We start from the raw sequence: 18,140 nt of genomic DNA on the forward strand, positions 1-18,140 counted from the left end.
CGGAGCCAGCGAGGGAGCCGGAGCGAACAGGAGGAAGAGGAGGAGGAGGAGGCCACGTCGCCACCGCTCGGAGCCCGGCCGGAGCCTCCCAGGCAGGTGCCGAGGGGGGCGAGGGGGCGGGGGCTGACGGACCGCCTGTCACGATGAGGGGGCGGCCAGGACCGCGCTGCGCCTCCTGCCCACCCGGGCGCCCCCCAGACCCTGGCTGGAAGGAAAAGGAGGTGGGGGCCCCTGAACTGCGCGGCAGCCATTTGGGGTATCGGTCACCATTTAGGGGGCCTGGACTTCCTCCGAGGACTCCCCATTCATAAAATTCCGTACTGGACCCTCACCATTGAGGAACTCAGGGGACCACTCCCCCCCGGGGAACAGCTGTGTGAAGAGCGTAGGGCATCCAGAAATCCCGGCGTCCCATCCCAGTAGGCCCTGGAGAGGACCCCTGCCCTCTCTCTGTTTCACCTGTTGTCGGGGGAGGCGGGCGGACAAAGGAAGCAGCGTCACGTGACTGCTCATTCACAAAATCCCATCCCATTGAGAAAAGGGGGCTGGGGGCGCTGCAGCCTCCCCCTCCCCTCCCGAAGGACTGGGGAAACCCGGCAGCCTACTGGTAGGGGAAGGGGCTAGAGCTCGTTGCTGGGGTCCCTAAGGCCGGGGCTCCAATGTCCCAGCGCTAGGTGGTAGTGAGGGGTTGGACGCTGATCCCTATTATGGGCGGAGGGCTACGTCCCCTGAGCTGGGGGGCGGGGTAAGATGGTTCTGAAGGATGCTGGGGCGGGGAGGGAAAGGAGGAGGGATCAGTTCCTCCCCCAACCCCTCACCCTGCAATCTCTCCCCCTTGCCTTTCCTCGGCAGGGGCCTGAGGGAGCAGGCTTGATTTTTGTGAATGAAATGCTCTCTGGATGACTCTCGATCGCCCGTTTCTGGCTTCCTCTGCCTCCATCTCCCTTTCGGCCTGTCTCTGGCCATTTCTGGTTCTCTCCCTGCTCCCTGCCCATCTCCCGTTGCTGGGTGACTCAGTGAGCTTTGCATCCGGTCTCATTCATAAATCCGGGAAGGGGTGGGGGGGGGGGTTGGGGAGGAAGACAGCCTGGGTTTCTCACCCAGCCAGTGGCCTGGGTGGCAGGGTGCGGAGGCAGTGTAGGGGGGACTGGAGCTGAGTTGATGGGCTCTAAGAAAATACATATGCGCAGGCACCCAGCTGTGAGGGGGACGATGGGTGGGGCTGTGGGTACGTGCTGAGGGAGGAGAAGGAGACAGGGTTGATAGGGGATGAGCAGGAGGAGGAAGGGAAGTGGAAGAGCGAAGCTCTGGGGGTGAGGATGGGGAAGATGGGGAAAGGGAGGCAAGGTGAGTATGGAAAAAAAAGGTAGATATGGAGAAGGAGGTAGGCATGGGAGAAAAGAGATGGCAAGAGGAAGAAAGAAGCCATGCTGGAAGAAGGTGGGCATAAGAGAGGTGACGGGTATGGGCAGAAGGTGGGCATGGGGAAGGAGGTGGGTGTAGAAGGTAAGGGGAGTATGGGTGACTAAGGAAACAGTAGATCGGGCTGTGAGGGATGAAGAGGGGAGGTGAGGGTTGGGGAAACACTGACTAGGAGAGCAGGAATGACGCTCACTGACCATATTGTCCCTGTCCCCCTACCTCCTCCAGGTACATGGTTCGGGTCCGAGCCGTGGTGATGGCCCGAGATGACTCCAGTGGGGGCTGGCTGCCTGTGGGGGGCGGGGGCCTCAGCCAGGTGAGCGTATGTCGGGTCCGAGGGGCCAGGCCCGAGGGGGGGGCCCGCCAGGGGCACTACGTCATCCACGGGGAGCGCCTCCGGGACCAGAAAGTGAGCCACCCTGGGGCGTGGGGGTGGGGTGGGGGTGTGGGGAAGTAGGGGGATGGGGCTGGGAATGCAGAGGTGAGGTCAGGTCATCTCCCAGCCGAAATCAAACCCGGGTGTGGGATGGAGCTGGAAGTGACTCTGTCCTCTGGATGAGAGTGGGGAGTTTGGGGACTATTGAGGGTGTCAAACAGGTCCTGTCCCCTGCCACTGCCCACTGGACGGCCACAGCAGCCTGCTCACTGGTCTCCTTGTCGTCCTGCTCCCTCCCCCAACCTCAGCCTGTTCCACTGGGGCTGGGCTAACACCTGACTCAGATCACATCCCTCCTCTGCTGGCTCAAAACCCTCCCCGTGGCTCCATCTTGCTCAGAGATCCTCACCCCGGGAATTTTACACCACCTGCCCCTCTGGCCTAAGTATATGGAGGCCTTTGGTGGGGGGACCATCTGGAAGTGTCACATAGGGTTTACCATCCTGTTGTGGGTTCAGCAGGAATATTCTGGGCTGTCTGGCATGAAATGGAAAGAGACTGTTGACGTTTCAGCTGGGGATGTAGTAGAAAGGTTTGGATTGTTCGAAAAGGCTTGGGGTAAGGCTTGCATTTCAGAGCAGGGGTTGGAAGGAATAGTGTAGGGGGATTTGAAATGGTGTGGAAAAAAATATGGTGATGTTGGGCAAGAAGATGGGAGAACATCTAGGGTGTTGACCAGCATCTGAGGGGAAATCTGTGGGATTTTGATTAAAAAAAATTTGGGGGGTAGTATTTGGGGAGATTACTGGGGCATCAGAAGGGGATTAACATTTTGAGATGTTCAGTAAAGCTTGGGGAGTACAAGTGAGTCAGATGGGCGATACTGGCTATCAGAAGGAGGTTAACATTTTTTGAGGCATCCAATAAAATTTGGGGTGCCTACTGAGATATCAGAGGGAGGGAGGTGTTAGGAAAATGTAGAGATCAAGGGTTTGGGGGGAAATATTGGAGTATCAGAGGTGTGCTCAATATCGGGGTGTGATCGGGGTTCAAGGGTGCACCTGGGATGGGGAATGAGATGTGTGAGGTGCTCTGGCAGGAAGGGAATGTCTGACCTGGACCCTTCCTGCCTGCCCCCACTTCAGATCACCTTGGAGTGTACCCTGAGGCCAGGCTTGGTTTACAACAAGGTGAACCCCATCTTCCATCACTGGAGCCTGGGTGACTGCAAGTTCGGGCTGACGTTTCAGAGCCCGGCCGAGGCAGATGAGTTTCAGAAGAGCCTGCTGGCAGCGCTGGCTGCTCTGGGTCGAGGTGAGTGATGCAGGCGGTGGGGGCTGGAGCCTGGGCTGGTTTGGGTGGGGAGTGGGAGAAGCTTGGCCCCGAGAACTCACTGCTCTGCCTCTCTCCCTACCCCAGGCTCGCTCACCCCCTCCTCCTCCTCCTCTTCCTCCTCCCCTTCCCAGGACACTGCAGAGACCCCCTGCCCTCTGACGGTGAGTCTCCTGGGTGCAACGCTGCCGGGAGGGCAGGGGGCTATTTCTATTCTGCAAACATTCTTGAGCACCTACTGTGTATCTACTTTGTATCACGTGCTGGGGACACAAATTTGGGCCAAAAACGATTAGTGTCAATTTCAATCCCAGTGATTTTAGTTTTTCTGTTCTATTATGATATACCCATTCATCCAAGGGTATTTATTGAACACCTTCCATAAGAAGTGTTTTAAGCACTGGGGATACATCAGTGAATAGAATAAAGTCTCTTTCCTCGTGGAGCTTCTATTCTAGTGTGGAAAGGCAGAAAATTTTTTTTAAGGTACACTATTAAAATGAATAAATATTAAAAGTAAATAGATGAACAAATCAATGGGAAATCCAACCTTCTAGTTGCTCAAGGTACAAACCTTGGAGCCATCCTTGACTCCTTTCCTTTTTTAATGCCCCCTCATCTAGTCTCTCAGCACATATTGGCTCCACTTTCTTTTTTCCACTTTCTTTTTTTAAAAAGTTGGCATCACCTCACAGCACACAGGATCTTAGTTCCCCAACCAGGGATGGAACTTGGGCCGGTCAGTGAAAGCACCAAGTCCTAACTACTGGGACCTCCAGGGAATTCCCTGGCTCTACTTTCAAAATGATCAGACTGTGCCTCCAGCCTGGTGACTATTCAAGCTCATCTCCCAACTGGACTGTCTCATCAGCTGCTCATCATCAACTGCCCCCCTCCTCCATCTCCTTTCCTCCCACACAGCCAGAGGGACCCTACTGACATCTAAGTCTGATCACGGATATCCTCCACTTAGAATCCTACCGGGGCTCCATCTCACTCCTGGTAAAGGACAAAGTCCTCACAGAGGCACATAAGACCCCACACCAACTGGCCCCCTATTACTCTCCCTCATGCTCACTAGGCTCCAGCCACATTGGCCTCCTCACTGTTAAGTCAAAAGGGAAGACAGACTCCTGTCTCAGGGCTTTTGCACTGGCTGGTCCTCTTGTCTTGGAACATTCCCAAATTTCCACATGGCTTATTCTCTTATTTCCTTCAGGGCTTTACACATGTAGTCTCCTCCTCAGTGAGGGCCCTCCCTGTTGTTATTCAGTTGCTAAGTTGCATCTGACTCTTTGCGAACCTGTGGACTGTAGCCTACCAAATTCTTCTGTCCATGGGATTTCCAGGCAAGAATAATGGAGTGGGTTGCCATTTCCTACTCCAGAGGATCTTCCCAACCCAGGGATCAAACCCAGGCTCCTGCATTGGCAGGTGCATTCTTTACCACTGAGCCATCAGGGAAGCCCTGAGGCCCTCCCTGAGTAACCTGTGTAAAACTGCAGTCTCCTAATTCTCCTTATCTTGTTCTTTCCCCCATCTTCTAAGATAGTTTTATTTCCTCTCCCAATAGACAATTTTCTTATCTATGACTTTACTATCCATCTCCCATGCTAGAATGTCTGCTCCAGGAGGGCAAGGATCTTTTGTTGCTTTCTTGCTGCATCTTCAATGCTTAAAACAGTGCCTGGTAGACAGTAAGTGTTCAGTAAATATGTGTTGAATAAATTGATTGAATGAATAAATGCACATAATGTCGGATTCGATTTGGCCCTTGCTGGGAACAATGGGAATGTCTCAAGAACACATGGAGGAACAAACCTGGTTCCCTGGGCAGAAAGGGGGGCTTCCCAGTATAATAGGAGATGTAGAGGGGTCTACAAAAGTCACACAGACAGATCCCGTTTATTGAGTGCTTCCTCAGGAAAGATGCTGTGCTTTCTGTGCTCCATCTCATATCCTCCCAATGGCCTTTGCGAGCCTGGCAAGTCACGGGTGCTCAATGAATGTTTATTGAGGATAGTAATCTGTTGAGGTAGGAATGATTCCCAAGTCACAGAAAGGAATGGAGGGTCTGAGAAGTGATGTTTCAGCTTGTAAAGGACAGAGCTTGGTTTGGACGGGAAGGAACACATTCTAGGTGGGTGGAACTACCCCACTAAAGGTGTGGTGGTAGGCAGGAGGCAGGAAGGCAGCTGATGGCCAAGGGACAGGGGTTCTGGGAAGGGAGGATGATTTGATGTTCTGTAGGTTGGTGAGCTGAGCAGATAAGAAGAGGGAATCCAATAATCATAACCATTTCCTGCTCTTCCTGTACTTCAGGCATGTTTATGCCCTTTACAGTGGGTCCTAACCACATCCTTATGAATAGACAATATTATGATCCCCATTTTACAGAGGAGGAAACTGAGGCTCAAAGAGCTGAGCTCACTTGCCGGAGGTCACACAAGCAGTCAGTGGCATTGCCGGGGCTTGAACCCAGGCCTGTCTGGCCGCAGAGCCCTCGCTCGCAATGGGAGGGGGTCTATATAAGGGCATCGGCTGTGCCAGAGGTCCCGGCTCTGAGGCCGCCAATCTCCCCCAGTCCCACGTGGACAGCGACTCCTCCTCCAGTCACAGCCACCAGGAGACGCCTCCCAGCGCAGCGGCGGCCCCCATCGTCACGGTGGAGTCAGCTTCCGGCTTCGGGCCGGCCACGCCCCCCCAGCGCCGCCGCTCATCAGCTCAGGTGGGGCTCCCGGGAAAAGGGGGCAGGGCGCCGGGGTCCCGAAGTGGGCGGGAGCTGAGGCCGCAGAGGGGCAAGAAATCACAGATTCTAAGGGATGGCTGACATGTCTTGTGGCGAGGGAGCTTAGGCCTGGGAAGCTTAGTTCCTGGGAAGATTGGGTGAGGGCTTCCCGCGCGTCTCCTGCGCTCTTGGAGACTGGAACGCTCTGAATTCCAGAGGGGTTTAGGGGACGACTTGGACAATGAATATATATTAGGGAGTTGGTGGTACTCATGGAAGGAGTTCTTTAGTACTTAACTCACAAGGAGTGAGACTCAATATCCAAGGGAGTAAAAGGGACCTGGTGACCAGACTCCTGCAGGAGAAGGAAAAGATGGCTGGAGTCCAGGAATCTGAGAAGGGCTGGGTACAGGAATCCTGGATCTTGAGAGAGGACAGGACTGAGAGCCTGGCCCAATGAGTCCTTAAAGTCTGGGCTTGTGCCTGGAGTCTTCTGTCTGTCCCTGGGAGTGGAATGGGCTGAGGACTTAGAAGTTCGGGACCCCAGGCAATCAGGATTCCAGTACAGGATGCTAAGATAAATGAGGCCTGTGGCTGGGTCTTTGGATTCTCGTGTCTTCTAAGGCCGGGATGGATTGTGGTGGCATGTGGGGGATCACAGAGCCCGTTAACCTGTTCTCCTGTATCTTGGTCCCACAGAGCTACCCTCCGCTCCTACCATTCATGGGGATTCCGGAGCCTTCAGAGCCCCTGGCTGGGGCAGGGGGCCCGGGCTGGGGCGGCCGCGGCTATGAGGATTACCGGCGTGCGGGGCCGCCCGCGCCCCTCGCCCTGTCCACCTGTGTCGTGCGCTTCGCCAAGACCGGCGCTTTGAGGGGCGCAGCCCTGGGGCCCCCCGCAGTCCTACCCACCCCTCTCACCGAGGCTGCTCCTCCAGCACCCCCGGCTCGCCCACCCCCAGGCCCTGGCCCGGCCCCTGCGCCAGCCAAGGCCTCCCCGGAGGCAGAGGAGGCGGCGCGCTGCGTGCACTGCCGCGCGCTCTTCCGCCGTCGCGCTGATGGTCGTGGCGGCCGCTGCGCCGAGGCCCCGGACCCGGGTCGCCTGCTTGTGCGCCGTCTCAGCTGCCTGTGGTGCGCTGAGAGTTTGCTCTACCACTGCCTGTCGGATGCCGAGGGCGACTTCTCGGACCCATGCGCCTGCGAGCCGGGCCACCCGCGCCCCGCCGCGCGCTGGGCCGCGCTGGCTGCCCTCTCGCTCGCGGTGCCCTGCCTCTGCTGCTACGCGCCCCTGCGTGCATGCCACTGGGTCGCGGCGCGATGCGGCTGCGCCGGCTGTGGAGGTCGCCACGAAGAGGCTGCGCGGTGAGAACGGCCTGATGGGTCCGGTAGCCGGACCGAGGACCCCAAATTGAGGGTCCAGGACCCCGGACTCCGTTTGGACCCCAAACCCAAACCTAGGCACACCCGGAACTTGGAGCTTGAGTTTGGATTGAGAGACCCCAGACCTGAAACCTGGACCCCAAATGTAGGACTGAGAGACCCCAGAACCAGCTTCATTGGGATGTCTGTCCAAGAGGTTCCAGGCACCCTGAGTTCTGGCTTCCTGTTCTCAACCCCCACCCCGACCTAGACTAAGGAGATTCCAGGGATCCCCAGACTCTTCACCCCAGGCAGGCAGGGAGCACACAGATCCCTGAGAGCCGGGCTCATCCTGACTCCCTGTTCAAATTACCAACCTAGACCCCCGTCATGCCTGGCACCATGAACCCCGTCAGATTACAGCCCAATAATTAAGAGTGGCCAGAACCTGACCCTACCTGTATACAGTTACTCCCAGATCTTAAATCATAGTACCTGGAATCACCCCCCAATGATTCTTGAATGCACCTAAAACCTGGGGTACCTGTATCTAAGATGTTCTTGTAGCCCCAGGACTTCTTAGACACCAAATCCTCTTAAGATGCCCTGAGTCCTTGGATGTGCTCAAACGGCTCTTCTCTCACCCAAATGACTTGGGAGATCCACCTCAGAGCCCTCCTTCCCACATGCACATGGCCCAAGATCCAGAAGTCAGACTCCGAGATGCTCTGTGAGCCAAGGATCAAAGACCTCTGTAGACCCACCCATCCCAAGCTGGTGTTCCCAGGAATTTTCAATTCCATATATAGAACTCTGAAGTCCTATATATATAGGACTGATCTAGGACTGAAGGCCACCAGTACCTCAGGGTCTAAGACATGGGTCCCAGCCCTTCAGATACCCTTCTTCCAAACCTCCTTGGACTTGGATTTCAAGCCCCAGATCATCCTGGAATCTTCAGCTTCTTTGTACCCACATATTCCCAGTCCCCAAAAGGCTAGGAGCCCAGTTCCCAGAAGATGGGACATTCATGGCAACTCAGACCTCTGACCCCTTGCCCCTGAGCGGCCCCAGAGTGCTTTAAGAGCACTCCATCAAGACCCTAAGGTGCCATTGACCCTCCAAATTCAGAACTCAAGCCTACACAGTATTGGGATTGTCCCTGACCCAAGACCTTGGCCCCTCCATGCCAGAAACAAATCTGAGGTGCCCTGGGACTTTCACACCTTCAGATCCCAGATTTTTTTTGGATTCCAACCTCTCTAGCCTGATAATTTCCAGGCCCAGCTTGTGCATCTCCTGAGACCTGCTGCCCGTTGAATCCTGCTGTCCACAGGCCCCTGAAACCCCAAGGTCCCACACTCTCAGAATTCTAGTCCTAAGAGCCCCGGCCCAAGCTCTCAGTATCATACAGAACTACCCTTTACCCTAAAGGGAAAAAAAAAAAAACATTTTGAGCTAATGTTACTGGATTCCAGGACCACCCAAGAGCTTCCCTGCTCCCATATCTAGGAACTAGCATTGCCATAGATGAGTGTGCAGGCTGTTCACTAAACAAAGGCTCACAGCCAAGGCTGTGAGTGGGGCTGGCTATGCTGTGCCTTCAGAGGAAGGTGTGCATTTGTGTAAGTTGCACAAAGGCAACTAGATATGGCTCTATTGGCACAAATGCCCGTGGTTGCACACTCACACCTATACACACCCACACCCACACAATTCCCAGCCTTGCAGACTCTCTCCCAAGCCCAACGTTGAGTCCTAGCCTTAGTCCAAGCCTTTCATGTTCTGCCCCTCTGTTAACCCCTTCACGTCCATCTCAGAGTTGGGGGTTGTTTCAGAAAGTTTGAAAGCCTGGTTCATGGCCTTCTGAGACTCCTCTTCTGGGAAAAGGGGATTCCAAGATCGCTTTCTCTTCAATGGAATGGGACTTCTAGTGTACCACGGATCTGACAGCCTGCATGGGGGAGATCACGGTCTTGGAGCAACACAATCTCAATGTTGTTTGGGCTTGGGACCTAAATCTGGTCCTAGGCATCTTGAAGTGTGCCCTTACCTTTCCTCATTACCCAGACCTGGATGGCCTTGTGGGGGTTCAAGGGATAGGTCAAGGGGGCCAGAGGGATGGATCCTCCTGTCACTTCCTTTAAATTATTAACTATTTATTACATCCGGAACCTGTGAGATTCAGCTCTCTCAACCAGACCCTGGGATGGGTGAGAGAAATGAGGGGTGTCCCTCCCATCCCCACTCTGCCCAGCTCTCATCAGTGTCAGACCCACCAGAGCTGAGGGCGGAGGGACGAGGGGCTGGGGCAGCCTGGGTCCCCATCCCCCTCTCTGTGCCTCGGTCTCCTCCCTTCCGTGGTGGGCGGGGGGAAGCTCCATTCTTAACCTACCTCGTTTTGGGGAGGGGTGGGACGGGGGACCAGAGTGCTGTAAGGTGCTGTGGGATCTGTGGATGAAGTGGTGGGGGCTGGGGGAAGGTTCCCTGGCTCCCACCTCCCAGCACCGCCTCTCCCAGGTCTCCCAGTCCTGCTCCCTGCTAATACCCACCTCTGATCCATGATTACTCTTCATCACCCCTAAATCAGGGGTGCATGGAGGGATGACCCTGGGAGCCAGGAAGACCTCAAACCCTGGAGCCCCCAGGCCCAATTTCCCAGCTGCTTGCCCCTCAGATTGGATGCTTGGCCCCCAGGCTTGGGGGAGGCACCTCGACATTTATCTTCCTGATCTTGATTCTAAGCCAGTCTGTGACCTCAATATTGTTATCAGTGCAGGCTGAAGTAGTGGGGGAGGATGGGGGCCGAAGACCAGCCTTGTCATTGGGGGAGGGGGCATGAGATATCGGCTCCAAGAAATGTCTGTGACAAAGTCTCAGCCTGTGTTCTTTATTTGCATTGATGCACCCCATCCGCTCACCTTCCTGAGTCACCAGACCAGACAAATCCTCCTTTCCCCTTCTCATCCTTTAGTCCCAAGCAGACCCTCTGGCTGAATTTTATACATCCAATCACTCCACAAGTACATTTACTGAACACTTGTTGTACACCAAGCCCTGTTCTAGGTGCTGGGGATAAAACAGTGAACAGAAAATTTCTTTCCCACAAGGAACTTGTGAACTTTATAGTGAAGGAGACAACATGTGAAGGAGATAGCATGTTAGTGAAGGAGATAAGATATAATGAAGGAGATAACATATTAGAAATGATATATGCGTACATGCTGAGTTACTTCAGTCGTGTCCAACTCTTTGACTCTCTGCAACCCTATGGACTATAGACCATCAGGCTCCTCTGTCCATGGAATTCTCCAGGCAAGAATACTGGAGTGGGTTGCCATGATCTTTTCCAGGGGCTCTTCCCAACCCAGGGATCGAACCCGTGTTTCTTATGTCTCCTGCATAGGCAGGTGGGTTCTTTACCACTAAGAAATGATATATCCTATAAAGAAAAAATAAAGTGAAGATGGGGGATACAGACAGTTATTGCCTTGGTGGTCAGGGAGGCCCCATGGAGGAGGCTGGCATTTAAATAGCCCTGAAGGTGAGGGAGTCCTGGGGATGTCTGTAGGAAGAGCATTCCAGGTAAAAAGGACAGTCGTGCAAGGCCCTGAGGGAGGAGCATGTCTGGTAAATCTGAGGGATGTCAAGGGAACTGGAGAGGGGGAGGAGCAAGAGCAGGAGGGTGCTTAGGAGATAGAAAGGTGAAAGAAGGGGTAAAGGTGACAGGGAAGATCTCTGGGACCTTGCAAGCCATTGCATGGACTTTGCTGTTCACCCTGAGTGACATGAAGCTACAGGAAGTCTCCAACATGGCAGCTTGGAGCTTCTATGTCACAGCAGATGTGACCTGACTCAGTTATTCACAGGTTCCCTTTGGCTGCCTGTGGGGACAGATCCTGGTGGGCTGGTGGAGGCGGCAGGGGGGAGGCTTGGAGACAGGGAGGAGGCTGCTAGAATGGTCCAGGGGAGACAGTGGTGCACAGGACCAGGGTGAGAGGAGCAGAGGCCAGGAGAAGTGGGCAAGATAATGGTCGAGTTCAATTTAGGTATGAAAGTGAAAGTCTCAGCTGCTTAGTTGTAAAGTCATTATCCCACCTTCTTTATCCTAAGAGGTGGTGGTGGTTTAGTCACTGAGTTGTGTCTAACTCTTTGTGACCCAATGGACTGTAGCCCACCAGGCTCCTCTGTCCATGGGATTTCCCAGGCAAGAATACTGAAGTGGGTTGCCATTCCCTTCTCCAGGGGATCTTCCTGACCCAGGATCAAACCCAGTCTCCCAAATTGCAGGCAGATTCTTTACCATCTAAAGCACCAGGGAAGCTCAATTTAAATAAGGAGTACACCATAAAAAGAGTCAAGGTTATAACTCCATGGCTTTGGTCTGAACAATTTTTAATATTAAGATCAATAACTGCTGCCCCCTCCTCACCCAGTACCCAGCCATGGAGTAGACAGGACTATGGAGGAACCAGATTAAGGGTAGACTTCCCCCTAAGAATCAGGTTCTGGCTCTTTTTCTCCTCTGAGTCTCTACTTCCAGTCTATTCTCACTCCCAGTAGAACTATCTAGAAACTACTGGAGATCAGGACAGAGTTGGGAAGAGAGTAAACCTGGAAAAATAATATGAACAACAGCTACAAAAGCAAGAGCAGTAATAACTAGTAACAGGTTAAGTGGTTAAAAGCATGGACTTTGGAATCATCTGAATTTGAGTCCTGGCACCACTATGCAACTCACTCTGTGATTCATCCTTTCTGCACCTCAGTTTTCTCTTCCATAAAATGGAGATAAAATACCTAGCCTAGTACCACATATGAAATGCACTAGGTGGCATACGATATCTTAGTTTCCAAATTAGAGATTAGACAAGTGTTCCCTCCAGTAGAAGGGTGGAGGCTTAACCACTGGACAGCCAGGGAAGTCTCTCTGTTAGTCATTTTTAATTGAGTACCCCTTAGATGTTTGTTAACCACTTACATACAGGACTAATCCTCACAAACAACTGTGAGAGATAAGCGTTATTACACTTATTACACAGATGTCAAGCAACTTAGCAGGAACACAACGATGGTGAATGGTGGAATCAAATACCTAACCTTTGCCTGCGGACCAGATTGCACTGGTAGAGTGCAGTCTCTTAATCACCATGGTATATTGCCCTTGCTCCCTCTCTGAAAGGCTTAGGGAGGCAGAGGGGTGAAGGTGCAACGGGCGCACTGTGATCGATGAAGACCAACTCGGCTGTGTGTGTGCGTAACTGGGATTCCTGGTCCCTGACAGAATTCCAGCTCTAAATAGGAAAGGAGGAAACGGGTTTCTGGACTTAGAGTGGAGTTGGGAGAACAATATTTGGTATGGGATGCTTTAAGAGCAGAGGGCATTTGGGGGAGTTGGAGGAAAAGCTGCTTCTATGTCGCAGCACGAGCGACACCGCTGGTCTGTCGCGACAGCCGGGATCCAAAACGCCTACTCTGGATTTTTACAAAGCCAGGTGGGTTTTCCAGCACCCTGACTGGTTACCCGAAAGGACGCGCTCTAGTATTCGGCTAAGGCGGCGAACTTGAGGGAGGATTCTACCTCCTTCTACACCAATTGGAACGACGAAGGCCCTTAGCGAGAAGAGGCTGATTGGTCAGTTAAAGGGGCCGCGCGCACGCCGCTCCTGGGGCGGAGCCTCCCACCGACCGGCAGGGGGCGCGCGCCTGAAGAAGAGGCGACACTCTCATGGAGGGGGCGGAGGCCGAGGAGCAGGAGTGGGCCGCAGTGGCCCAGGACCTGCTGGCCCTGGGGTAAGAGGAGCCGGGTGTGGCTGGGGGTGCAGGAAGGGGCAGGTCTTCCCTCAGAAATTCCTATTAACCTCTCCCACCCGCTCCCGCTCTCTCGACCGCGCCGCAGGTATGAGGGTTGCCCGGGGGCAGCGTCGCCGGGCACCTCGTGCCCAGACTTCAGGGCGCTGTGCGCGCGGCTGGCGGCGGAGCTGGCGACTCTGGGTGCTCTGGAGCGGGAGCGAGAGGAGGGCACGGAGGCGTTGAGCGCCGGCGACGGTACGCATGGAGGGAGGTCGGGAGGTTTGGAGCCTTGGGTGCCGCCGCCACGCCCTGACCATCTCCCGCCTCCAATAGGTCCCGGCGCTGAGGAGGAATTCCTGCGGCAGTTGGCCGGCCTGTTGCGGGAGTTGCACTGTCCGAACCGCGAGCTCTGCGGCGGGGACTGCGCGGCCTCACTGCGGGAGCCCGACGCGCGCCTGCGCCTGCTGCGTGAGCTGGGGGGCGGGGGGCCGGCCGGGAGGCGGAAGTGGGCGAGGCCACAGTCTCGAGGGGGGCGGGCTCCGTACGTTGAGGTGGAGCCAGGATTCCCCCCGCCTCCGGGGGGCGTGGTCATAACTTTGAGGCGTTCGAGCCGGGCGGGAGGCGGGTGGAGTAGAACTCTGGGGCGGGCTAAGGGCTCTGAGGTGGGCGGGGTTAGGATTCTGATGGAGGTTCTTGAAGCTCAGGTAGATCGAGTAACACGGAGTCAGACAGGGTGGTTCCGAAGTGAGCAGGGTTTGAATTCTGCAGCTGCTGCTGCTGCTGCGTCGCTTTCAGTCGTGTCCGACTCTGTGCGACTCCATTGAATTCTGCAGAAAGAGCTAGGTCTCGAAGTGGGTGGAGCTTATCCTGGTGGTGGAGTCAGGGCTCTAGGTGGGTGGAACTAGGAGGCGTAAGTTTCGAAGCCGCTTGAACTTTTCGACCCCGGTAGCGGAGGTGGCGGCCCTCCTTGATTGTACTGCTCCTTTCCCCTACTTTTAGGCTTTCTCTGCTCCGAGGTCCAGGCCGCCCGCCTCCTCCGCCTGCGCTCCCGTCTGGATCCCAACCCCGAGCCATCCTGTGGGGAGGAGGCAGAGGAGGGATCTGGCATGGTCCAGGAACTGATCCTTACTCTCCAAGCCCTGGGGCTGCCCAGACCCACGCGGGGGACCCCAGCCTGTCAGCTGCTTCAGGACTTGCATGCCAAGGTAGCCAGAATCCCCTCCACACCAGGGCCACCCCACCTTCCTCGTAGGGGGAGAGCCCCCTCTCCCAGAGGCTCCAGGAGGAGTGCCACCGCCTCCGATGTCTTCATCAGCAGAATTGTGACTGCCATTCTTGGTTCTATGGCCGGGGTCCTCAGGGTCATAGGGAACTGGGGTTCACGGAGGAGTCTATCCGATTTCAGCGAAGTTAACTCTAGCTTCCTCCTTCTCCCATCAGATCTCCGCGCTGCTGCCTTCCCTGCCCCCAGAGTCCCTGCAGCCCCTCCTCAACCACCCACTGGACGCACCCAGATGGGTAAGGTTGTGTATGGCTGTAAGTGAACAGGGTTCTCATCCAGAGATGGGAATGAGGGCGACCCCTGGCGTGACTGAGACCTTTTCTCCCAGGAAGCGTTGGCGTCTCTGTCCCAAAGCCTGCGGGATCAGTACGGCTGCCGCCGCTCCCTCCTCCTTAAGCGCCTTGACCTCACCACATCTGCTTTCCACTGGAGTGATCGGGCTGAGGTGTGGGCAGAAGACCTAGGCGGGAGCAGTTGTGGGAGCTGCGGCTGCAGCGGGGAGGAAGGGAGGGCCAGGAATACGACCCTCTTGCTGATTCTGAGACCTAGGTCATTTTAGAATCCTGTGAGGTTGGGGATGTGGAATCTCTGGGCCCCCAGGGCATTCTAGGATTTCCTGGTCTGAGCAGGAAGAGTATTTAGAGCAATACTCCTTATTAAAAGATGTGAGGGCCCTCCCTGGCAGCCCAGTGGTTAAGACTCTACGCTTCCCTTGCAGAGGGCAGGGGTTTAATCCCTGGTTGGGGAGCTAGAATCCCTCGTGCTGCATGCTGCGTGGCATGCCTCCTTCCAAAAAAAACATACATAAAAAATGTGGGAAGCACACAACATTGTAAGTCAACTATACTTTGATAAACAAAAATCGTAATGAAATATTAAAGAAAAAAAGATGTGGGCCTGAGTAGGGAAGAGAGATGCTTTCAAGATTACAGGTCCCATCTGATGAGGGCTCATGGGCATGTTTTCCCACTACCTCGTAGGCCCAAGGAGAGGCCATGAAGGCAGTGCTGATCCCAATTCGAGAGGCTCTGACCTCAGAATCAGACATCTCCATCGCACACGTCCTGGCTGCCCGAGCCGATCTGTCTCGCCTTGTCCCAGCCACTAGCAAGACTGCCCGCCAAGGGACTTGCTGTGCTATCAACAAGGTGAGCACCTGGGGATGGGGAAGGGCGCTAAACACCCTTGGCCTTCAAACTGGCCTTTCAGCCGCCTCTGCCCTGGACGAGCTTGTCCTCTCCAGCCTGGGCTGCTGCTCTGGCCTTCTCCTTAGGTTCCTGGCCTCTGGACTCACCACCTCTATCCTTCCCTCTCCACATGGCATTTAGAAGGAAATTTCCAACTCAAAAATCTGACCATGTCCTTCCCCAGCTCAAAACCCTTCTATGGCTCCCCAGTGCCTTCAAAACAAAGTCCATCTGTTTACTGAGTCCTTGCCCACCTCTCCTGCTTTGGCTTAAAATCCTCCCCTATCACCGCAGTCTGTTGTTTTGGGTTTTAACCATTTTTAAAAGCAAAACTACCCTCTGTTCAAATGATTAGTCTCAAATTTAGCCTCATAGATCTCTGTTTAAACAGTCTTATATGACCTGGGCGTCCTAGCTGGCGCTAGTGGTAAAGAACCTGCCTGCCAATGCAGGAGACATAAGAGACACAGGTTCAGTTCCTGGGTCAGGAAGATCTCCTGGAGGAGTGCATGGCAACCCACTCCAGTATTCTTGCCTGGAGAATTCCATGGGCAGAGGAGCCTGGCGGGCTACAGTCCACGGGGTCACAGAATCGGACCTGACTGAAACGACTGAGCACACATATGATTCTTAGGGCATAAAACCTAGCACAGCAAAAAGTGAAGCAAAATTTTAAGTGAGGGAAAATAACCAAAACACTGATTTGCTGGAAATGTTATACAAAGCCCAACTATGAAACAGACAAAAGGTGGAGTGCCCTCATTCATATTGCTGGGGATGTGGACCTCTATCATCACCCTCCCCTGTATTCCTCTTCTGCTGAAGCCCCTTGACTGAAAGCTCCAGGACTGTTTCTCCCACCATGCAGTCCCCACCACTGTACCACGCAGCATGCAGGATCTTGGTTCTCCGACCAGGGGTTGAACTTATGCCCCCTTCATTGGGAGTGTAGAGTCTTAACTACTGGACTACCAGGGAAGTCCCAAAATCTGCCCTTCCCTTCCTGTTCTCCTGGGTCTCTGGTCCCCTTGTCCAAGATATTTTTCTTCTCTCAAACTCAAGTCTAATCATCTCTCAGGTGCTTATGGGCAGCGTTCCAGACCGGGGGGGCCGCCCAAATGAGCTGGAGGCTCCCATGCCCAGCTGGCAGAGCAGAAGAGAGGACGGAGGTGGGCGGAAGGCAGGCCGCCAGTGCTGGGGCCGGAAGAAGAAGAAGAAGTAAAGGGGACTGATGATTGCGGGGAGGGTTCCTTCATGCGATGCTAATCTCTGAGGAGTCACTCTGAGGGTTTCTCTTGGCACCTGGCATCCCAGCCCCATATCCCGTTCCTGAGGCCCCAAAGTCCTCCCCGCATCTGCCATTCAACACCAAGGACCGTATTCTCTGGAAAATAAATGTGATTTATTACAGCCCTAGGACCTGTCTCTGTGGGGGCCAGGGCAGGGGTGCTCAGGTTTGAGGTGAGATTGGAGGTCTCTGTCCCCTGGGTCTGAACAGGCAGGCCCCTGCTGCTCTGACCCTTCAAGTCCCGTTCTCTTCAGCAACAACCTTTGCTCCTGTGGGCATGGGGCAGGAGATAGGCAGGCATTGGACAAACATCCGTCAGTAAGCACTGTGTGCCAGCCCTGTTCTAGGCATTGGGGATACAGATAATAAAACTCCCTGGTCTCCTGGGGCTACCTTTCAGGTGAGGGAGGGCAGACAAGAAAGTTTAGTTTGTCAGATGAGGAAAGGGCTTTGGAGAGAAATAAAGCAGGCAGGAAGCCAGGATCGGGGGACTATGGGGGGATTGCAGCTTTGTGTGATCCGGGGAGGCCTCACTAAGGTGATACTTGAGCTAAACCCCAGAAAGGGAGCCACGTGGACCCCCTTCCCGGCAGAGTGTCCTGTGCAAAGGTCCTGAGCTAGGAGTGTTTGGGGGCATGATCAGGGACCATTGGGGCCAGTGTAGCTGAAGCAGGATGAATGACGGGGTGAGTGCCGGGAGGGGAGGCTGGAGAGGTGATGGGCAGACCATGTGGGATGGGGCGCAGTGAGGATTCTGGTTTCCCTGAGTGAGATGGAGCCACAGGAGGGCTCTGAGCAGAGGAGGGGTTTGATCTGACTTAGGTTTCAGAGGTTCCCTCCCTGTTCCACCCTTTCTCTGGCCTTCTCTCCCATCTGAGTTTGGAGCTCTACCCGCTGTCCCCTCCAGCTCCTGACCCATACTGACATCAGTGCAGTATATTGGTCAGTAGCTTCCATGTGAGAGGCAGACAAACTGGGTATGAGTCCTGACTCTTAACACTCAGGAGTTCTGCCCCCTTTGGTGAGCAGTTTGACCTCACTGAGCCTGTTTCTTCATCTGTAAAATGGGAATTTAAGGACTTGGCAAGATGATGATGTGGTTTAGTCACTCAGTCATGTCCAACTCTTTGTGACCCCACGGACTATAACCTGCCAAGCTTTCCTGTCTGTGGAATTCTCCAGGCAAGAATACTGGAGTGGGTTGCCATTCCCTTCATCCAGGGGATCTTCCCAACCCAGGGATCCAACCTGAGTCTCCTGCATTGGCAGGTAGATTCTTGACCACTGAGCCACCTGGGCTAGGTCTAAACGTATCCAACACAGAGCTGCACGGATATCACATGCAAGAGAAGGGAATACGATTAACAGCCACTC

At 54.5% G+C, this 18,140-nt stretch overlaps 2 protein-coding genes across 6 annotated transcripts; both read left to right on the top strand.

Annotated features, from left to right (window-relative positions):
* The first annotated feature begins 12 nt into the window (after positions 1–12).
* On the top strand, positions 13–10,092 carry SPRED3 (sprouty related EVH1 domain containing 3). 4 transcript variants are annotated; one of them, XM_061388149.1, is made up of 6 exons: positions 13–92; positions 1,651–1,831; positions 2,944–3,112; positions 3,218–3,294; positions 5,715–5,858; positions 6,558–10,092. In XM_061388149.1, exons 2-6 carry the CDS (start codon positions 1,655–1,657, stop codon positions 7,221–7,223), a joined length of 1,233 nt encoding a protein of 410 aa, XP_061244133.1. In that variant the 5' UTR covers positions 13–92; positions 1,651–1,654; the 3' UTR covers positions 7,224–10,092. The 4 variants fall into 4 exon arrangements, with proteins under 4 accessions (XP_061244133.1, XP_061244134.1, XP_061244132.1 ...); XM_061388150.1 differs by having other exon boundaries at positions 16–96; XM_061388148.1 differs by lacking the exon at positions 13–92 and adding an exon at positions 1,072–1,440.
* A 1,977-nt stretch (positions 10,093–12,069) lies between these two features.
* Positions 12,070–16,888, top strand: FAM98C (family with sequence similarity 98 member C). Of its 2 annotated transcripts, XM_061388153.1 has the most exons (8): positions 12,085–13,009; positions 13,116–13,264; positions 13,343–13,477; positions 14,009–14,214; positions 14,450–14,527; positions 14,620–14,736; positions 15,272–15,439; positions 16,557–16,888. In XM_061388153.1, the coding sequence occupies exons 1-8, from the start codon at positions 12,945–12,947 to the stop codon at positions 16,698–16,700; spliced, it is 1,062 nt and encodes a 353-aa protein (XP_061244137.1). In that variant the 5' UTR covers positions 12,085–12,944; the 3' UTR covers positions 16,701–16,888. The 2 variants fall into 2 exon arrangements, with proteins under 2 accessions (XP_061244138.1, XP_061244137.1); XM_061388154.1 differs by lacking the exon at positions 14,620–14,736 and having other exon boundaries at positions 12,070–13,009.
* The last annotated feature ends 1,252 nt before the right edge of the window (positions 16,889–18,140 follow it).

Source organism: Bos javanicus, chromosome 18, assembly GCF_032452875.1.
Source record: "Bos javanicus breed banteng chromosome 18, ARS-OSU_banteng_1.0, whole genome shotgun sequence".
Lineage (NCBI taxonomy): Eukaryota > Metazoa > Chordata > Mammalia > Artiodactyla > Bovidae > Bos > Bos javanicus.